This window comes from Aethalodelphis obliquidens, unplaced genomic scaffold (genome assembly GCF_003676395.1).
Source record: "Aethalodelphis obliquidens isolate GAN/ISIS:26980383/991018 unplaced genomic scaffold, ASM367639v1 scaffold31, whole genome shotgun sequence".
Lineage (NCBI taxonomy): Eukaryota > Metazoa > Chordata > Mammalia > Artiodactyla > Delphinidae > Aethalodelphis > Aethalodelphis obliquidens.
Window position 1 is genome coordinate 7,361,011 of NW_020837975.1, and position 21,073 is coordinate 7,382,083.

Genomic DNA, 21,073 nt, shown 5'->3' on the forward strand with positions numbered 1-21,073 from the left:
CATTCTAATAGGTGTGTAGTGATATTTCATTCTGGATTTAATTTGCATTTCCCTAATGACTAATGATGTGGAGCGTCTATTAATGTGATTCTTTGCCATCCTTGTATCTAATGAAGTTGCCATTTCAACATCTTTTGCTCATCAAAAAAATTGGGTTGTTTATTATTATTGAGTTGTAAAGATTCTTTATATATTTTGGATATAACTTCTTTATCAGATATATTATTTTCTCCTAGTCTGTGATTTGTCTGTTTATTCCCTTAACAGTGTCTTTTGAAGAGCAGAGTTTCTTAATTTTGATGCTCGATTAATCCTTTTTTTTCACAGATAAGGTCACGAATATTTTTTCCTATATTTTTTCTATAAATTTTATAGCTTTAGGTATACATTTAGATCTATGATTCATTTTGAGTTAATTTTTTTATATGGTGTGTGGTATGGGTAGCGATATGTTTTTTTGCACATGAATGTCCAATTGTTTTAGCAGTATTTGTTGGAAAGACTGTCCTTTCTCCATGGAATTGCCTTTGCTACTTTGTTATACTCTTTTTCAGAATTGTTTTAGGTATTCTAGTTCTTTTATCTTTCCAGACAAAATTTTAGAATCAGCTTATTGATTTCTACAAAAAGTCCTGCTGGGGTTTTTCTTGGAATTTTGTGTTGAGTCTCTATAGCAGTTTGGGAAGAACTGATATCTTAACTGTATTAAGTCTTCCACTCATGTTGGTGGATTTTTAATTAAAGCTTTAAAGAGAGTGGAGTGGAGCATTGATGCCTACTCTAGTTGTTTAGTAATAAATCATACTGAAATTAACCCTTGAAGAACAAGTTCTCAGTTAATTTAATGCTCTGTTTGAAAGTGGTTCTTAGTGAGGGAAGAATCTTTAGTATCGTGGAGGAGTGAGATTCTAATTCTTTCTTTCAAAGGCTTGATCTGGAACCCCTACAAGATAGCTGGCTCAGCCTTTGAAAGGAATGAAAGGGGAAACTTTCCCAGATGAACTTCATAAATGGGGCCAAGTGCCCTTCTATCCTCAGGTTAAGAAATCTCCAGGTTAAGGAGAGAACTACCAAGGAGGATTTTTGACCTCACATCTCATCCTCCTTTGCTTTGGTTTCTTCCAGCTCTGCAGCATTGGGCTAACTGTTGAGAGTGGGCAGTAGGGGAAACAGATTTAATTGAACCACAGCATGGGAGGTGTGCCTGCCTCCAGGCTAGCTGCTTAGATCACTCAAAGAGCTTTCAGACAAAGGAGTTGAGACATTAAATATGAAAATAGGCTCTGCCAATTTCTCAGTAGCCTGGAAGAAATGCCTGTTAGGATTGGTAAAAGTGAGGCAAGTCAGCAGATGATGTCGCATGTTAGTACATATTAAATTTTGCCTGTTTTTCCACTAATGTCATTATCTTAGGCAGCTTTTATGAATTAATTCATCAGTTTTCAAAAAGGCCATGTTAATGAGAGTACCAGAGCTTTCAGCTCCTCCTCTATAATTGAGGAAACTACAATGTGAGGGCTGGGATAGGAGATTTTTTAAAAATTACATTTTAAAGTTACATTCATTTTAGTTCACTGGAAAGAAAAATTTCAAATAATAGAAAAGTGAATGCACACAAAATCCTCAGATTCTCTGCTACCCACAGTTGCCATTGGTGGCCATAGTTTGAAAGTATGCTGTATGCTTCAGGCCCTTTGCTATCTTAATGTAAAAGTGACCATGTGAGATTTTGTTTGTTTTTAACCTAAAATAGGATCATATTTTACAAACTGTTTTGCAGACTTTTTTTTTTACAATTTACCTTGTTCATAGATCATAAATACAGTTTTGTCGCAGTCCTAAAATCTACCTTATTCTTTTAAAATTTTTGTTAAATATCCCATAACTCATTTTTCTATTCTCTAGCTGATGTATGTTTAAGTTGTCTTCAGTATTATTTCTGTTATAATTTATGCGGCTGTGGACATTCCATACAGACATTCTTACATGCTTATACGAGCATTTCTCTAAAAGACATTGATAGAAAGTAGAATTAGCAGGTCAAAGTGTAGGTACATGTCTAGATCTAATTGGTGGAGCCACATGGCCCTTCCTTAATGGTGAACGAGCATGCTCTTTTCCCTATACTTTTACTAACATGGAATATTATCACTTTTTAATGCTCTTCACCATGGTAAGCAAAAAAAGTGACTTTAGAATTTGGCATTTGCCTGATCTAGTGAAATTGAGCACCTTATCTTGTTGATTAGTATTATATATTTAGTCTATGAGTTGCCTATCTTTTTCCTTTCCACTTTTCTACTTAGAAACTAATGGTAGTAGAAATACTTTGTATAAATACCGATAATATTTGACCAAAGTGGCACTCAGAGGAAAGTTTTTATCCTTAAATTCATTTGTTAGAAAATAAGAAAGACTAAAACTTAACCAAAAGAAAGTGTCAGAGAGGAATTAATAAAGATAAAAGCAGATAGTACACATCACCTACTTTATGGTATGCAGGTACACCTCAGTTAAACACAGAAAGAAAACAAGGAAAACAAAGAATGAAATTAAAAAATGAAAAAAGCAATAGACTTGAATATTGCAATGAAAACTTGTCTGTTTTTTAAAATATCTCGATATTTCTGATCAAGAAAAGGGAAATACAACATGTAGGAATAATATAAGAAATATATAACCATAAATGCAGAGATTTTAAAAATAAATAGAAAGAATTTATAAGAATAATTTTTTTTATTTGGTTAGTTAGAAGTTTCTACCATCCTCCTGGGATGAATTGTCTGGGTGAGTTATTGGTCCATCACAATGACTAGCTGAGGAGGGGTTACTACTGGCATTCAGTGCCCAGTGACCAGGAATCCTAAGCATCTTGCGCCATGCAGGACAAACCTTCACAGTGAACAATCTTCCCAGAAAGAGAAAGCTTTAATAGATCCATGAAGTAGAAAGCCCATCTCCCTTCCCCCACGAAGGCACTAGGCCCAGATTTTATGACAGTTTTATCCGACTAGATATTCCTCTGTTATTTCAATTGATTCCAATGTAGAAGAAGTCTTCTGAAATCTTTATACAGGACTAGCATAGCAGAGCAATGTTTTGTGTATCACTTATTTCCCTATAGTGTTTAACTCTTTGCCCACTGGACATTGGGGGCCTGCTACTGCCCAGAGAAACAGTGGACAACTTTACAGGTTTGCTAGCAAATAGGAAAGTAGCCAGGAGCTCTAAAAGTCATTGTTCTCTGTGGTGCTTTTCTGCAGCATCCACTAATAGTGCTTAGGTCCAGGTGAAGTGGTTACTTAACTTAGGACAGTGATGCATGATTATTTGAAGACAGTGATACATGTGGACTCTTTGGCACACAGCTACACTTCGGAGGTTTTAAGATGCAGTTAAATCAGTATTCCTGAGAGCTGTGCATTTAGGTCCACGTGAAGTTTGTGCACGAGTATGAAGACCTCAGTCTTCTTGGAGGGGAGGGAAATATTATTTTAGCTTCTCCCTCTACTCCCACATCCAAAGGGCTGCCAATTTCTGAGCCTTCGGGGAATTCTATAGTGTGAATTTTGGCTTTTCCCTTTGGCAGCTTGGGATTGAGTTTTCTTGGGGGTGCTTTCATTTGCACATCTTATAGTAGGAGGCCCACTTTTACTATTAGTTTAGTAAGACTTTGGGAAGAAGATTTAAATAAGTACCTGTATTCAGTCCACCATCTTTGCCGGGAAGTCCAGGCTAGATATTCTTGGTAGATTCCAAGCTGTAAATTTGGATGCTTTTCCCAAAGGCAAAAAATGTAAATGAGAGAGTTTAACAATTAAGCCTCATCTTCAGCAGCTTCCTCTTCTCTCACCCCTTGCATTAGAGGAGCCCTACTATATAACTGTCTTGCTCTTATCAATTTATATTTCTGAGTTGGAATAGTTTACTTTTCTTTCCATTATGGAACAAGTTAGCACTTTGTCAGCTATGCATCTATATTTTCTTTCACCAAATGTATCGACAGCCATTATATACAATATGTATACATGAGACATATGTAAAATAATCATAAAAGGGCAGAATATGTTAAATTCATGTAAAGTGGTATAAAAGTAATTTCAGAGTTCAAAGAGGAATAAATTGTGTCAGTGTAAGAGATCAGGGATGGCTTTATGAAAGAAGTGCATTTGAGCTGAACCCCAAAACAGAGAATTGTACTTGATCGGCAGAAATAAGGAGGAAGGAGAGGGCCTTCCAGACAGAGGGAGTGGCATAAATAACAGGAAGATGACAGGAGACGATAGCATGTTTGGAGAATGGAAAATAATCCAGTTTGGCTCGAACAAAGGACTAGTCGTAGAATACAGGATCTCAAATGGCAGTCTTTATTCCAAAGACCATGAAGTATTGTTGAAGCTTTTTGAATGAGGTGACAGGATAGAAGCCACACTTTAAGTACAGTCGTCACTTGGTATCCTCAGGGGATTTGTTCCAGGGTACCCCCCCACCCCCCCACCCCCTAGGTACCAAAATCCTCAGACCCTCAAGTCCCTTATATAAAATGACACAGTTTTCATATATAACCTACCTGTATCCTCCTGGATACTTTAAATCACCTCTAGATTACTTCTAATACCTAATACAATGTAAATGCTATATAAGTACGATAGTTGCTGGCACATGGTAAATTCAAGTTTTGCTTTTTGGAACTTTCTGGAAATTTTTTTTTCTGAATATTTTCAATATGTGATTGGTTGAATCCACAGATGCAGAACCCATGGATATGGAGGGCTGACTGTTTGTATAATTGTAGAATTTAGATTGCACTTGGGAGAGACTGGAGTCAGGAATACCCTGAAGTCAAGAGACTTCAAGAAATCTCTTGAAGGAAATTAGAGCCCAAACTAGGGGGATAATAGAAAGTGATAGGAAGGAGAATATGGATAGCAGAGGTTTTGAAGATGTAGCATTAACAGGATCTTACAACCAAATATGGATGAAAGAGGAGGAGAGAGTATTGAGGATGATTCTAAGGTTTTGAGCCTGGTTATTTGGGGAAATATCGTGCAACTAACAGAATAGGGAATTGAAGGAGGGGCGCATTTGAGGAAGTACATTAAGTTCAATTTTGGACAGGTTAAGTTTGAGATGTTTCAGGTACCAGAATATCCAGCTAAAAATACTCGATAAGCACTTGGAAATGTGGGTCTGATGTTCAAGAGAGATGTAAGGATTAGAAATACAGATTCATGAATCATCCACATTGAGGTGATGGATAACATAAGAGAAAATTGCTGAGGGAAAGACTAGAGAGATTGAAGCGGTCAAGAATAGAACTTACTTTTAGAGGAAAATAAAGGAAAAACATGGGAAGATAACCAGGATAATGCAGTGTCTTAGAAGCCATCACGGAACTTCCAAAAACCCCCAAATCACTGTGGTTTAAACAAGATAGAAGTCCAGAAGTAAGGAGTCCAGGGCTAGTATGGCAGCTCATGATGGTCAAGGACCCGGTCTCCTTCTGCCGTCTCATAGGTCAGGATGACTATTCAAGTTCAAGCTATCAGCACAGGCCAGAGGAAAGGAGAGAAGAAGAGTACTTTAAAGACAGCTCTCAAAAGTTGCACATACCATTCTCACTTATAAAACCCATTGACCAGAGCTTGGTCACATGGCTGCACCTAGCCACAAAGATGAGAAATGTAGTCTGTATTCTAGGTGGCTGTGAGCCAATCTAAAAAAAATCCCATGAGAGAGTGTGTACTGGGGACAACTGGTAAACAGTTTCAAATGATACAGAAAGAGCTAGAAGGACAAAGACTAGAAAAATTGGACAATTGACCATTGGTAAATCCTAGATGGGGAGGTACTTCTCTGAGGCAATTGGGAAGAGATGAAATTATCCCCAGATTTTGACATCATGTTGAAAATAGTTCAGGAAGTTTGACCTAGACCTTCTCAGGAAATTGGTGCGATTATCCTCCAAGAGTATAGGTGCTATGGGAAAGATGACGATTAGAAAAGAGTGGCAGAGGCGAGAAATTGATCTTACGGGGATGTCATAGTTTTCAAAAGGTGAATAAAAGGTCGGCTGAGCCTGGTAGTCAGACTCACGTTTGAATTCCTGTCTACCACTTCTTGGCTGGAGGCCTTGAGGAAGCCATTTAACCTCTTTAAGCCTCAGTTTCGACAGGTAAAGTAGGGTTACAAATTCTTCCCTCACGGTTGCTGTGACTATTAAAAAAGGACATGCTTAGCACAGTGTCCGGCACAGAAGAACTAGTACCTAATACTTGGTAGCTAATGGAAGACAGCTGAGTTAAATACATTGGTAGAGGACTCAGTCAGTTGTTTCTTGAGTATTCAGCAGGGCTCAACATTCCAGCAACTGGAGAAGAGAAAGCAAATGGTTGTGAATACCCAGTGTTGGAACTGGCAGAAGATCAAGGGAAACAGAGATGGCAAGTGTGCTATTAAATCGGGCACGGTTAAATATTATGGCCGGTTGGAAACTGATCCAGGCAGAGCTGGTAATATTGAATAGGGGAGTCTGAGGGGCCAGGGGGTCCAACAGCAGGCAGTGAACAGACTCTTTAGGAAGAGTTTAGGGAAATAGGGGAGCTGTCAGTTAATCAGGACCAAGTCCAGGTAGAACAGTCCTGAGTCCCAAAGCTGGGCTGTGCCCGTGGGTGCTGCCGTGGGTGGAGGTGGTTCCTGACCTGAGCATCCTCCACCGTGCTGTTACACATCACCCTGAACCAAACTTGCAAGACGGCTGGACCTTCCCTGGCATTTGAGTTTCATTTTGCCTGGTTCATAGGGCCACTTAGAAGAACCCTGTCTCCTTTGTAGAGTCGGGAGAAAGGAAACGAGAGTGTTCAGTGTTAGCTTGAAGAGCAGTTTGGAAATGGTTGTAAATAAAAAATGATGATAATGATGGCAGCTTATGTTAACTGAACGCGTCTTATGGGCCAGCTGCGTGCCGAGTTCAGTTACACTGATTAGGTCATTGAATAGCTCAAGACAAATCTTCCGAGTAGAGGCTATTTTTATCCCTGTTTAAGATGAGGAAGAAAAAGTTAGACATTAGAGCTGGCCCTTAAGCTCTAGCGCGGCCGAATCCAAAGCCTGTTTAACCATGAGGTTAAATCATTTCCCCTGAAGCCCTGCTACTATTCATGTTTTAATGTCACAAAGCTGGAAGGGAACTTAGGTCATCTAATCACAGATTCAAACCGTACTAAATCTCAAAGCCCTAGAGAATGCATCCCAGCCGTTCATTTTTTGAAAGAGACCCAGAGAGGAAAAGTCACAGAGCTGGGGCTCCAACTTGGACCTCTTGAATCCCGGTCCAGATCTTCTTCTATTTCTCTGGTTGTCATGGACCAGAAAGGACTCTCAGTCTATTTGTCTTATCAGATCACGATCTCCAGCAAATGTCTCCATAACATACTCGGTGCCTTCTTTCTGAGGAAAGCACGGTGACCCTCCAAAAGCAGCCATGGACTTGGGAGTTCCCTGGGCACACACAGTTTCTGATGATCACCACAGTGACTAAGCATTTGGAAGGTTCCAATCCTAAGGGAACAAAGAAAACAGAACAGCCCAGGAAACTGGAGTATCCCAGCCTTCTCCTCGGAGCCTGAGGATTGATTTAACGTCGCAAGTCCTCACATGAGCTGCATTTTTCAGCCCTCATTTAAATGGGCAGAGGTGACTGATAATGTGTAAATGTTAAAATGTTATCATTCAGAAGCCCTTGAGAATCCCCATGGATCATGATAGTAATTAAAATGCAGCATAGAAGACCCCTTGCTTCAGCAGGTCACAGGGTAAAAGAAAAATGCGCACCCAGAATGAATAAAAATGGAAAGTCGAAGGGACTGGGAATTAGCATACTGGGGTGTCCTAGTATTCAGTGGAGCAGCTGGCCTTGATGTATGGGGAGAGTAAGGACACAGCCCTCCCCGTGTCCTGTTCCCTCTTAGTTTCTCTCCTAGAAGGGCAGGTTGTGAGGAGTGCTGGGGGCAGCATAGGAGGAGGGTTGGAAAAGCTGTGGAGTTCCCAGGGTGGGAGCATAGTGATTCTCAGCTGAAGGAAGACCTCGGGCCTGAGGGTTCTCTTCTGCGAGCCTGCGAGTCCACGAGCCCCTGGGCACAAGGTTCCTGTCACTGATTTTTCTAAAATATTTCCACTTCTCTTTAAGCCTGTCAAGGCCTTTCTTCTCCTTCAATACCCAGCTCAAAAATCTACCTCTTCTGAGAAGCCTCCTGGTTCAAAGTTATCACACTCTCCTTTCTGCTCACTGCACAGTGCATTTGGTGTATACTTAAAGCATCTATTAATCTTTGCCTTGCATTCTAGTCATTTCTTTATATGCTGGTCTCTTCCAATAGCTAGTAAGCTCGTGGAGCAGAGTCCTTGTCTTCATCTTTATATCTTCAGGTGCCCCCTGAAGACAGACATTGTGCACATGCGGATTGTGGGAATGGGTGGTCACAGTGACAATTCTGGGGCCTATCTCAGTTTCTCACTTCAGCATTCTCACTGTATTACCTTCTGTCCCCTCCTTCTGCTGTCGAGAGTTATAAGGATGATGAAGGCAATGGATGTTGGTACTTGTCACGTACACTGTCGCTGACGATCCTTGTGACAAATCTGTGAGGAACAGAGAAGTAGTTGGTCTCATCTGTGAGCAGAATATGTTGTTATGGACCCTGTGTGGAGAATAACAGTTGTTACCATCTCTTGAGAGCTGGCATGTGCCAGGCATGGTCCTAAATGCTTCACATATATAGTTTAATTCTCATAACAAGCTTATGAAATAAGTACTATTAAGATCCCAAAATTATCGATGACAATACCAGGCACAGAAAAGTAATTTGCTCAAGATCTGGCTTTGGGTGGGTGGGTGGGGAATCTAGCTTTTGATCAGTACATTATATTGCTAACACCTTGTCCCTAAGAGACCTAATATTATCCTGACTTTACAGAAGGAAGTAGATTGAGTAGATCTTTTCCCACTCATTGATTTGCCAGGAAATCTAGCTTAGCCTTGGATATAGTTTTTTATGGGAAAGAGAACACCAGCTTGTTGAGATCCTGAGGTTCTTAGATCTTGACAAGCTTTTTAAATACCAAGGTGTCTTTCCTAGGGAATTGCCTGGGTAAGTTGTCTCATTATGAGCATCCCTTTCCATGATTTCTTCTACTCTGGTGGATTGTGGTTTCTCTAATGGGATTATGACCCTCGGAAATTCTTGCTCTTCACATATTTCCTCCTTCCATAAGTTCCATAAGTTCCTTCTTTCTGCCCACTTCCTTCCTCCAGCATCTGTCTGGTACTGAGCTCTTGGAATCTGTCCCTCTTTCTCCATTGATGACTCGCATGAATGCGTGGCTGTTGGACAGGGCCTTCATTGTTGGCTCCCTCAGCAGCAGTCAGAACATTCCCTGTGGCCTGGGTTCCAAGGTCCACCCAGGCAGTGTGAGCCTGGCTCACTCCCAGTTCTGGACTGGTGTTTTTCTTTTGTTGTTGGACTCCCATCTCCTCAAAAAAATTGTTAAATAAGGAGCTAGAAGCTGGTGGAAAGGAAGAGAAGCCTGTGCTCCTGTTATCAGCGCTCTCTTTCGAGTTCAGAGGCAGTCAGGGGGACACTGCACCTTGGGCCAGAATCTGGAGGAAGTCAGCCATCAGAATATAGTCCTGGAGGTGGCGAATTTCACACCCTGGTTAACTCTCCCCATCAACCTCTCCTAGGAAGTCCCGCTGTCCCGAACCACCATTAGATGGTCATGTGGTCCCACTGTGCAGCCCCACAGGGCACTTCTTGCACGCTGTCAGTTGTCATACGTGGTGTTCATAGCCTGGAAGTCAGGGCTTCCTGAGGCCTGAGTGAAGCTGTGTGGAACTCTTACGTACTCAGCACATCTTCTTCCCTAGAGACGTGATTCAGGATGTTCAGTGCTTGTTCAGTGCTCTGGACTTGACCTATGGGGTGTGGGATGAGTGAGTTCGGGGTGTGAAAGTCCTGAAGCAGTCAAGTATAGAGGAAGGAGATGCCAAAGTTCATACTTCTGGGCTCCTGTGGATAAGTAATCAGAGCCATAAAGTGGACTTGGCTGCCCCCTCAGCAGCCTCTGCAGACTTGCCAAAAGCTGAGCCGACTGTGGAGACCAAACTGTTCTTGAGAGGGTGGGGTGCGTGGAACCATATCCCTGCCCAGACCTCAGGGCAGTGGGCTCATGCGGGGAGCTGGTTGTTGGGGTCCTTCCTGAAACGCTGCCCTGGAAGAGCCAGCATTGTAGGACCCTGGCATCATGCTTGGGCAGCAAAGTGTCATGGTTATGAAGCGTGCCCCTCCTCACCTGACTGCCTTGGGGCTGCAGGCCATGATGAGGGAGGGAGGGTGCTCTGCAGGCAGCCCCGGGAGAGACATCCAGGCGGGGCTCTGCAGCACCCCAAGGGGGAAGTGTGCCATCACAGTACGCTGGAGACTTGGCTTCTCATCACTATCAGAACATAAAAGGGATTTTTAAGGACCATGCAGCCAACCTATTTATTTTAGATACTGAAGCCCAGCAAGATGTGATCACTGCCAAGGCCACACAGCAAGAGAGTAGAACAGCAGGACCAGAGCCAGGTGCTCAGATGCCTAGGTTAGAGCCTTCTCCCCCACCACTCCGGATAAACCACAGAAGGCCTGAGGGCCTTAGATTTCTCATCTGTAAAAATAGTTGAACTTGACCCTTTGGATTCCGAGATTCTCTGCTCTCATGAACAGTTTGGAGAGCTTGGGGCAGACTAGGGAATCATTTGGTGTATATACCGTAGATTCCACTCACAAAGAAAGTAGAGCTGAATATTAGCTGTGGAATGCGAACTAGTACTGGACACAGGGTTGTCATCTGCCCTGCTGATGTGGGTTAAAATCTCTAATGGTTCTGAGTTCATGCAGGGAGAGCCCCTTGGGTGTCCCAGTGTGATACTGATATTGGACTCTGATTTGATCAATTATTTATGCTACTTCAGGGCAGAGGTATTTGATACTTCAGGGGAGTGTACAGTAGTAGTTGGCCTCACGAGCCGGTAGTGTCAGGTTTCTGGGATGTTAGGGCCGTCTCAGGAGAACTGCACATGTCTCTTGACATCGACAAATCAGACCATTTTGATTTCAGTGGATCAACTAAGGTTAAACTTAAACAAATAGGAGCAGCTGGGAGGCTTTGGAAGGAGTGAGATGTGTACATTCTCAAAAAAACAAAAAAAAAAAAAAAAAAAAAGAAAGGAAAGAAAAGAAAAAGAAAGAGAGAAAAAAAAAAGTAGAAAAGTCTGTGCTCCCTGAGGAAGGAAGGATGAGGCGTGGAACTCTGAATCGCCCCCCTCTGAGGAAGGAAGCAGTTATTTCTCTGCTGGTTTGTTTTGTACTTTCAGTTAAGGAATTCCAGAAGTTGCAGGTTGTGGATTATGACTTCCATTTTTTTCCCTCTGTTGCTGCTTGCCAGAGGAAGGGGGTGGGGGTGGGGGCGGGTGGCTCTAAATAACACTTTGGCCTTTATGGAAATGTATCAGATGTTCCAGGAGTGAGTCTCGCTTGCTTGTGCTTGCTTGCTCTCTTTCGCACGCGCGTGCTCTCCCTCTCTCACTTTTGCTCCGTGTTCACTCACTCTCTCCTCACTTGTGTCCTTTCTGTGGGATATAGTTAGCACCTCTTGTCGCCTTATATAGCAAGGTCTGGTCGTTAATGTTAACAGAAATCTAACAACAAGGAAGGCTGCCAGATAGCATTAATCAGGCCAGTGTTTGGCATTTCATAAATGCTCTGACTTTGGGTACAAATTGGACATTAAGAACAATATGAAACTGTTTTCTGCCTTCCTCTCTCCCCTTCTCTCCCTCTGCCCTCTCCCCAGCCGATCCATCTTCTCTCTCTTTCCCTCTGCTTTTGAATTCCTCTGCTTGGCCGTGCGCTTGCTGCATTGGAACTTTGTTGGTTTTTGCCGTGTTTAATTTTGTTTTTTCTCTGTCTCTCCGTCCACTCCAAGACCACAGGCGGAGCAGCGGCAGCCGCAGCCAGGACTCTGCAGAGGGGCAGGACGGGCAGGTCCCGGAGCAGTTCTCAGGTCTCCTCCACGGCTCCTCCCCAGTGTGTGAGGCCGGGCAGGACCCTTTCCAGCTGCTCCCAGCCCCTGGCCAGAGCCATCAAGAAGGGTCCCCCGCACAGGGTGCCCGCCCCGAGGCAGGCATGCAGCTGGAGGAGACGGGCGGGCGCGCGTCTGGAGCCTCCGCGCCCCGCATGCTGGACCAGAGTAAGAGAGTGGGCTATCCGGCCAGCCTGCCTCCCGCCCACAGCCAGACGCACCCTGCAACTTCGACGCGCACCGCATCTCCACACCCTTGGGGTGCCGAGGAAGAAGGCGACCGGAGCGGGGCCAGAAGCCGAGCCCCTCCCACCGGCAGACCCAAAGCTGAGCTCAAACTCAGCCGCAGCTTGTCCAAGTCTGACTCTGATCTCCTGACCTGCTCACCCACGGAGGACGCTACGATGGGGAGCCGGAGCGAGTCCCTGTCCAACTGCAGCATCGGGAAGAAGAGGCTGGAGAAGTCTCCCTCCTTTGCCTCCGAGTGGGATGAGGTAAGGCCGCGTGACGTCTCGGAGAGCTGGGCTGGCTGAGCCCCCTGTGCTCCCCTGGGTGCTGACGCCCAGGCCAGGATGTGGGCCGGGGCTGCCCTGCTTCCTTCGCACTTCAACCAGAGTGTTTCTGACAACTGGGAGGGAGGCAGGTGCTGGGGAGCCAGGTCAGGGGTCTTCCTGCCTGTGTGGCAGAGGACAGGTCCACTCATGGTTAATCTGGAGGGTGGAGGCCCAGCAGAGCAGGGCTGAGGGAGAGGCGGTTCCTAGAAATGATAAGGTATTTGGAAATATTTGGATCCCATCCGCCCCACTGAGGGAGCCAGGCTCACCCTGAAGATGCTTCAGAAGAGCTAGAGTGCTTCCTATGAGTTTTCAGGAGGAAGAGGGAAGATCCTGAGTTGCGGGGAGGGGGCTTTGGGAGAAGCTGCTGAAAGGGGATCAGAAGGGGGATTTTCTGTTTCCCGCTGCTCGTGATTATTCTTACTGTGTTTCCCAGGAAGACCGAATGATCTCCCCACAGAAGCGTTCTGCCCATTCCACATTCCTGGGTTGGCCGGGCAGAGGGCTAGGTGGTTCAGGAAACAAAGAGAGATTAGTGAGGAGAAAACATTTGGAGTCTGAGGCCCAGGTTCCTTTCATAGCCATTGTTATAGAATAGTTAGAAATATGTGCCCAAATATTTTTCAGTGACCTGTGACATGTCTTCCTGGGCAGAAGAATGTGTCTCTCAAAGATGGGTAAACACGCAGGGAACGTTCAAGTACTACCCTTGAAAGCTTCTTGCTAGGAGGAAGCTGACTTTGAAGCAGGCTGGATCTGTCTCCCTGGAACATTTTCAAGAGATGAATTTAGCACTTGAAGAGGAGGGGACCACTGCAGCTGGCATGTCCATTTGAACACTCTGTAGACTAAATGCCCTACCCAGCCCATCCGGATTGCAGCTGCAAAAGTTATGTAAACCAAAGCTAATCCCATTCCCAATGTGGGAACAGGGCGGGGCCGATTCCTCCAGCACTCATCTCCAGATATGATAAGGTTTAGGACTCTGTTTAGTCAGGGACAGGAAGATCCTGTGCCAGAGAAGGTCTGCACTATTTAGTAAACCAGAATTTGGTGAGCCTGTACTAGATGCCAGGCCACTTAAGGAAAATCAGTTTGTGTTCAAGAGCGCCTGGGGCCAGAAGATTACACACAGGAGAGTAGGTGTTTGTAGGAAAGTGTGCTGTACCTTTGTTTTTCAAAATGGAGTTTTACTAATTTACAGTCAAGTATAGGATAAGGCAGCTTAAGAGTAAGATAAATGCAATATTCTCTGAAATGGCAGGAGAGACCAATAGAGAAAAACATCAGTGGGGGTGGGGTGGGCAGAGGCGAGGGGTACGAGAGGGTGGAAAGAGGCTTTAGGAAAGATCACAGAGAAGTGGCATTGGACATGGAATTAAAGAACCAAGTGTTTTGGTTAGAACCAGATTGAAACCATAGGATGAAGAAAGGGCATTGAGGTGGAGAGAAAAGCATGAGCAAGGGCGTGGAGCTGAGAAAGCTTAGGTCGTTTGGTTTCTACAGAGTGTAGAGTTTGTACAGGGAGAGTAAGACATAATGGTAGAAAGTGAAATTGAGACCAGACAGTGAGAGGACCTTGAACATGAGGCTGAGAAGTGAGTATTTGATTTGATATCAAGGCAGTATCTCAGAATCCTCCAAATGGGCTGGAAGACAGCTTTACCAATCTAACCATAATCTTCTTTATTGCTCTACCCTGAGCGTATCCTCCACCCCAAGAAGTCGCTGGGTGATTCTTCACGGGATATCCAGGCCCTGTTGGCATGCAGCATTTCCAGGCAGTGTTATGGGCTCCACCATTTCCTCCTGGAAAAGAAACAATCACCGAGGCACAGCCCAGCTTAATTGAAGTTGGCTGTTTGGGCTAATATATCAGTGGTCACCTGACATCTTAATGAGAGGAGGTTTATATGCTGATATTTCCTTTGCGGGTAGAGATTGCAGGTGGATCCAATGAACCCAGGGACTGTTCAAGGTCTAGGTGTCCTGGCCCAGGCTGTAGTGTGGCTAACCACCAGAAGCACTGTTGCATTTTAAATTTGAAAAAAGTAAAGGCAATTGAGGTCTTATTGGAAAGAATTCAGAAGATCAAGCTTTGCTTGCATAGTAAACATTAACAGGGCCCTTTATGCGTAACCCTTCAACATTGTTTTTGAGTCATGTTATACTTGGTTTTTGTGGCTATCTCTGTCTAAAGAGAAACTTCAGGAGTGTTTCCCCCACTAGTTGGCCCTAAACGCAGGGCTTGGGCAGACTTGTCTAGAAGCGGGCATTAGTTAACGGCTGCTCGCCACTACCCTGACCCGTGCCTGAAGGCTGCTTTGCCTGTATCTTGTGCTTCACGATTTTTTTTCTTTGTCGTTGTTAGATCCCCAGGAGGTAGGGAAGGCTGCTGTGAAGCAGCTGTGGACCAGCTCAGCTGTTCACCGTGGGGCCTGTGAGGAAGAGGAAGGCTCCGGGCCCAGGCAGCTGCGATCCCAGCACAGATGGAGTTGTGTGCAGGCTAGCCAGGCTGCTCCTGGAAGGCAGTGCAGGGTAGCACGCGGGGCTCCTCTCCCAAGTCAGCAGATCCCGCTTGGAGCCCCAGCTCCATCGCCTCCACCTTCATGTGTGAGGCCCCAGGAAGCCTCGGTGTTATCTTTATCTGTGAAACAGAGGTGGTCAAATCTGTGTTTCAGAGGTGTTTTTACCAATTAGATATGTGTTTCACTGCCCAGCACAGTGCCTAGTATGCATAGAATATTGAGTGAATGGTAGATATTAATATTATTATTGTGCCTGCAGCTTTGGAGAAAGAGAACTGGGGCGTGGAGTGTCTTCAGACCGTTAAAAAGGCAGAGCTTTGGGGTGGATGGTCCAGTGGTGGAGTTCAAGCCCTTCAGCCTGTAACCTCCTGTACTAGTCTGCCCCACCCAAGACGGAAGAGCCTGCCCCGCCTGGCAAAGTAGGGCAGGCGCCCCCGCCCGGCCCCACACCATTGTTCTTTGAGAAATTAATGAGCCTTTCTGCCTGGCTCCCTGAGAGAGGAGAGGTTAGAGAGCAACCTGCAGCCTCTCTACTGTTTATTGTTCCGATGTACCTTCTGTATCCGGGGTAACAGTGGCCACTTGATTGGCTGGGTGTTTGGGATAATGATGTATAGTTGGGGAATATGCGCAGTGGATGGTCACTTTGTCCACATACAGCCTGTTCCTCATAGGTGTTAACACGGCCCTTGTCGATTGCCCTGAACCAAGGACTTTTAAAAGTTAGCCTGGTTAAGGGAAACCTCTGAGACAGTATCCACTAGTGACACTTGTATTCTCCGTATTTTCTGTTAAATTTCTGGTAACAAAGAAGGAACAGCTTACTTTTAAAAGTGCTCAGCCTAAGAGGAGCTCTAAATCCCAGCTTCAGTAGATACTTATCATGTTCTGCAGTCAAGTCAGCGCCCTCTTTGTCTTAATGATCCCGTGGACATCATAGAAGTTAAACTGAGAAGCTTAAATAAAACTTTAAAATATATAGATAAGGAGTGTAGGTGATAAATCACCTACATCTCTCTACATAGTTAACCTCTGTTAACGTTTGATGTATATCCAAATTTGGGGTCTCAGTACATTTGCTGATTTATAATTTGCTTTTCTTACCTAATGGCTCCATACCGCGGCAGTGTTAGTAAGATCTGGATTCAGATCCTCATTCTAAAAAGCATAGTATTCTGTCCCTGGTTATATCATAAGGTTAGTTAGTTTGTTGTTCTTTAAGCTATTCTCCGATTGTTAGACACTGTGCAGGGCATCTTCCTTCTGCCTTCAGTGCATTCCCTACCCTCTCTACCTGCCTGTGTGCCCCAGGAGGCTGACCTATGTGGACTGCATCACTAGGCCAAGGAAATTTTGGATTGGCTGGGTCCCTCTGCTGCTCTGCTGAAGACCGTCGGTCTTGTGAGAGATCCTTTCCCAGTAGCTGCTCTCTCTGCGTTCTGGTAACCAGCCCCTCCCCTGGACCCTCGTGGTCTGGGGCTCCTGGCTGTGACTAGCTCCCATCCCTTGTTACTCTCCGTCCCCTAGGCAAACCTGTATAAATAATCCCTTTATCAAGCTCCTTCAGTTCCCCAGTTGGAATGTGCCTTCTTTTTCCTGCAGGGACCCTGAATGATACGGACATTTCTAGCACGGTTTCTATCGACTCTAAACAACCATAGATAGCTGTGTGCTGGAGCAGTCAGCATGGCTCTTGCATGTAAATTGTAAATTAATCTTCATTTGCAGATGAACCAGAAGGCATGGGTGCTGGGAGGCAGGAGAATTTCATCATTTAACTCGAAGCCTTTCCCACTTCCAACTCTAAGGAAGAAACCTGTTCTTCTTCCACAGTGTTGGCAGTGTCTGCAGCGTTTCAGCTGTGTGCTCCTGAATCAGTCTCCTGCGCTGCACAATGCACCCGCAGGCGCACACACACACACACACACACACACACACACACACACACACACACACACATACGGCAGCAGCGGTCCACATCCGAAATAAACACCTCGCAAGAAGAACAGAGATAACCTCCTGGTCAGATAGTGGTTTGAATATATAACAAGTCTAAGGGGTCAGATAAGTCTCTCATGTACCTGCCTTTGAATGGGATTGAAGCTTAGGAAAGAGAAAACCACAGAAGGCTGCTTGTCTACTTAGCATAAACATTTGAGTCATTTAGAACTTGGCTAAAGGCTTAAGTGATGTTTTGTAATTGGCTTTCATCAATATTAAACTAGTGAGAAATGGGTGAAGTGCAGGGGCATGCTTCATATGCATTTTGTGCAAACTGAGAGTGATCTCTGGCCAGGGATTTGGGGAATGTCCTGGTTTCATCTGAAGTGGTAGCTGCGGGGACCCTTGGCCCTTGAATCTCCCCATGAGTAGGGAAGGAGCAGCAGCCAGGAGGGCACCCTTCCAGGCCAGGTCCCACACGCCTCACCCTTTCCAGCAAGCTGTCCAGTTGGAGGCATGATGTCATCAAGAGAAACACTGATTGGTTCAACTCTACAGAGGCTTTGGTTGCTTTTAACCCTTGAGAGTCAGGTGTGTAAGAAGATTGACTTAGATGTAAAACAGAGATTTGGGCTTGAGTTTCCGCTGACAGTGGCTAAACTTTCCACACCACTGTTCTGCAGTGTGCATTGTTCTTTGACATGTAAACAAGCACGTAGTCCTTTCTGCTGAGCACAGCCCTCCCACTCTAAACAAGAATGTGACCCTCCTACCTCTGGGGACAGATTGGAGCCTGGAGTGTCTATTTACATTGCTTCTGGGTATATACAGTAGTCACAACTTTAATCCTAGAACCTCTACATTTCCTTTGGTTTCAAGTGGCCTGGTAAGATTGAGGGTGTTTTTGTTTTCATATTTTAAAAATAATCTCACTTATTTTATAGGCAGTCCTGAATAAACAATTTTGGCCATTCTGTCTGATGAATCCAAGTGATTTTTTTTAGCCTAGATTTTAAAAAAACCATATATATATAGACATCTCCACGGCCTTGATGCTAACAGAAGGCGCACCAGAGTGCTGTGAATAAGCTGGAGTCAGTCCTGGCTCTGCAGTTGGCCAGTGATGAGAAGGTCAGTGTGTCCACCCCCGCCGAAGCCTCTCCTGACCATCTCTTGATGACATCATGCCTCCCCCTGGACAGCTTGCTGGAAAGGGCAAGGCGGCTGGGACCTGGCCTGGGAGGGTGCCCTCCCGGCTGCTGCCCCTCCACTCTTCATCCCGGGCCTCTGGGACCCTGACTTTTCTCTTTCCTTTCCTCATTTTCACGCTTTTCTCTGCTTCTCCAGATTGCGTCATTACTGCTTTTCCTATCTTTTTACTCATCTTGCTTCTTTATTTTCATCTCTTTTTTTCCCTTTGCTCGCTCTCTCCTTTTCATCTGTGCTCTTTCCTATCTTTTTTTTTTCTTTCCTGTCTTTTTACTTTTTTCCTCCTTTTCTCATTCATTTTTTCCTCTTCATTCTTATTTTTACTGGTGGCATCAGGGAGGGGCTTTTCCAACAGCCAGTCATTCTCAGCCTTCTCCACCAGGATTTTTCTATTATTTTCTTTCTTTAAAACGTTCTTGCCAGGGCTCACCCATTTTTGTATTCTACAGAACGCTTACTGCTTGTGGTGTAAGCTACCTCCCCTCCACCCCACGCCACCACCCACACTGTCTGTCCTTGGACCTTTCACAAACAGTCTGGTTCCATTTAGCTGCGTCAGGACAGGCACCATCAAGCACTACGTACGATTTTGTGGTATGTGTGAAATTGCTAGCTAGATGAGAATTTCCCTTTTCTCCTCTTTTTCATTTCATTACATTTTGCTTTGTTCACACCAGACCAAGAGCTTGAGTGACAGTGAATGTAGGTGAATATATGAGAAGAATTTGGTCTTTATTCCAGTGCATATAAATGCTGAGAATCAAGAAAGAAACATTTTCTGGGACATTCTTTATATACTTTGGTTCTGGTTTTGTATCTCTTGCTGCTTTTTTTCTAGTCATGGCATCAGTAGGATACAGACTGAGTAATTTTATATAATTTCTGGAATAGTAGTTTATCTTATGTTATTCTAAGCAATTGTTTGAGAAACAAGTAGAGGTATTTTTCATATAATTGGAAATAATGTAAAATAGAGGTATATTTTTATCATAATTATTCATTCGTTTGACTAACTTATTGAGTACCTGCTGTGTTCCAGGCACTGTTCTCAGCACTGGGGTTGAGCAGTGAACAAAACAGACAAAATCCCCTGCCTCATGGAACTGACTTTCTAGAAGGCTAGAGGGGAAAGAGCAATAAAAGGAGACAATATGTAAAATGCATAGTGTGCTAGTTGGTGAGAAGAGTGCTAATAAGAAAAATAAAGCTGAGAAGAGGGATAGAGTGCGGTGGAGGTCAGGGCTGTAGTTTTCAGTGGGGCAGCCTGGGAAGACCCCTCTGAGAAGGAGGAGAGAGAGAGCTGGGCGGGTGTGGGCGGAGCACGAGCAGAGCTACTTGGCTGCTGCTTCTGTTTGTACACAATTATTTCTCCTGTAAGAGAAATTTAAAATTCCATTCTCTCCCTCTCTCTCTCCCTCTCTCTCTCCCTCTCTCTCTCCCTCTCTCTCTCTCTCTCTCTCTCTCTCTATATATATATATATATACACACACACACACACACACACACACACACATATACTATATATACATATATATGTATAACTGAATCACTTTCTGTACACTTGAAACTAACACAACATTGTAACTTAACTATACTTCAATAAAAGAATTCCATTCTACATTTACATTATCTTAAAAACATACCTTATTACCTGTTACCTTTAACTTCCTTTTTCTTTCTCTTTAGCCACTATCGCCACCTGCTTCCTTTCTCATCTTGTTTTTTTTCCCCCTGATTTTTTTCTGTTAAGCTGCGTTGGGGACTTTTTTTTTTTTCTTTTTTTTTTTGCGGTACGCAGGCCTCACTGTTGTGGCCTCTCCCATTGCGGAGCACAGGCTCCGGACGCGCAGGCTCAGCGGCCATGGCTCACGGGCCTAGCCGCTCCACGGCATGTGGGATCTTCCCGGACCGGGGCACGAACCTGTGTCCCCTGCATCGGCAGGCAGACTCTCAACCACTGTGCCACCAGGGAAGCCCTGTTGGGGACTTTTAAAACATACATACATGTGTATGTACATACATATGTACACGCATACACGTATACACACACGTATATACATACATGTATTTTTAAGCTATTGAACTAGAATAAAATCTGAATTTCTCAAACTTGATCATTGTCCTTGTCGTCATCCTGGGCCAGGATCATCAGGTGGGTTCTGACAGAGGAGTTGGGTTCTAGGTCATTGTCTTAGGAAATACATTTCCATGGGTGCATCACATGCTCAAGGCAGAAATAAAATCTAAAAACCAGGATTATAAGGCAAAAGGAAGGGAATTCAAAATGATTTAGACCAGGGCTTCCCTGGTGGCGCAGTGGTTAAGAATCTGCCTGCCAATGAAGGGGACACGGGTTCAAGCCCTGGTCCGGGAAGATCCCACATGCCAAGGAGCAGCTAAGCCCATGCACCACAGCTCTAGAGCCCACAAGCCACAGCTACTGAGCCAGCACGCCTAGATCCCATGCTCCACAACGATAGAAGCCACCGCATTAAGAAGCCCGTGCACTGCAACGAAGAGCAGCCCCCGCTCGCCACAACTAGAGAAAGCCCGCGTGCAACAAGGAAGACCCAACATGGCCAAAAATAAATAATACATTTAAAAAAAAAATGATTTAGACCGGAAAATGGCCAGGAATCTGAAAACAGGAGCTCCCGTGAGAGGAGGACAGCTGACTAGGTGTTAAGGAGTCAGGGCAGATGAGTGCAGGTGTTGGC

At 44.6% G+C, this 21,073-nt stretch overlaps 1 protein-coding gene across 7 annotated transcripts in view; it reads left to right on the plus strand.

Annotated features, from left to right (window-relative positions):
- Positions 1-21,073, plus strand: part of ANKS1A (ankyrin repeat and sterile alpha motif domain containing 1A) — a 189,495-nt gene that overhangs the window by 100,926 nt on the left and 67,496 nt on the right. For all 7 annotated transcript variants that reach the window (XM_027127025.1, XM_027127023.1, XM_027127024.1 and 4 more), the window contains one exon: positions 12,028-12,617. In XM_027127025.1, coding sequence (XP_026982826.1) covers positions 12,028-12,617 — 590 coding nt within the window. The remainder of the gene's footprint in view (positions 1-12,027; positions 12,618-21,073) is intronic.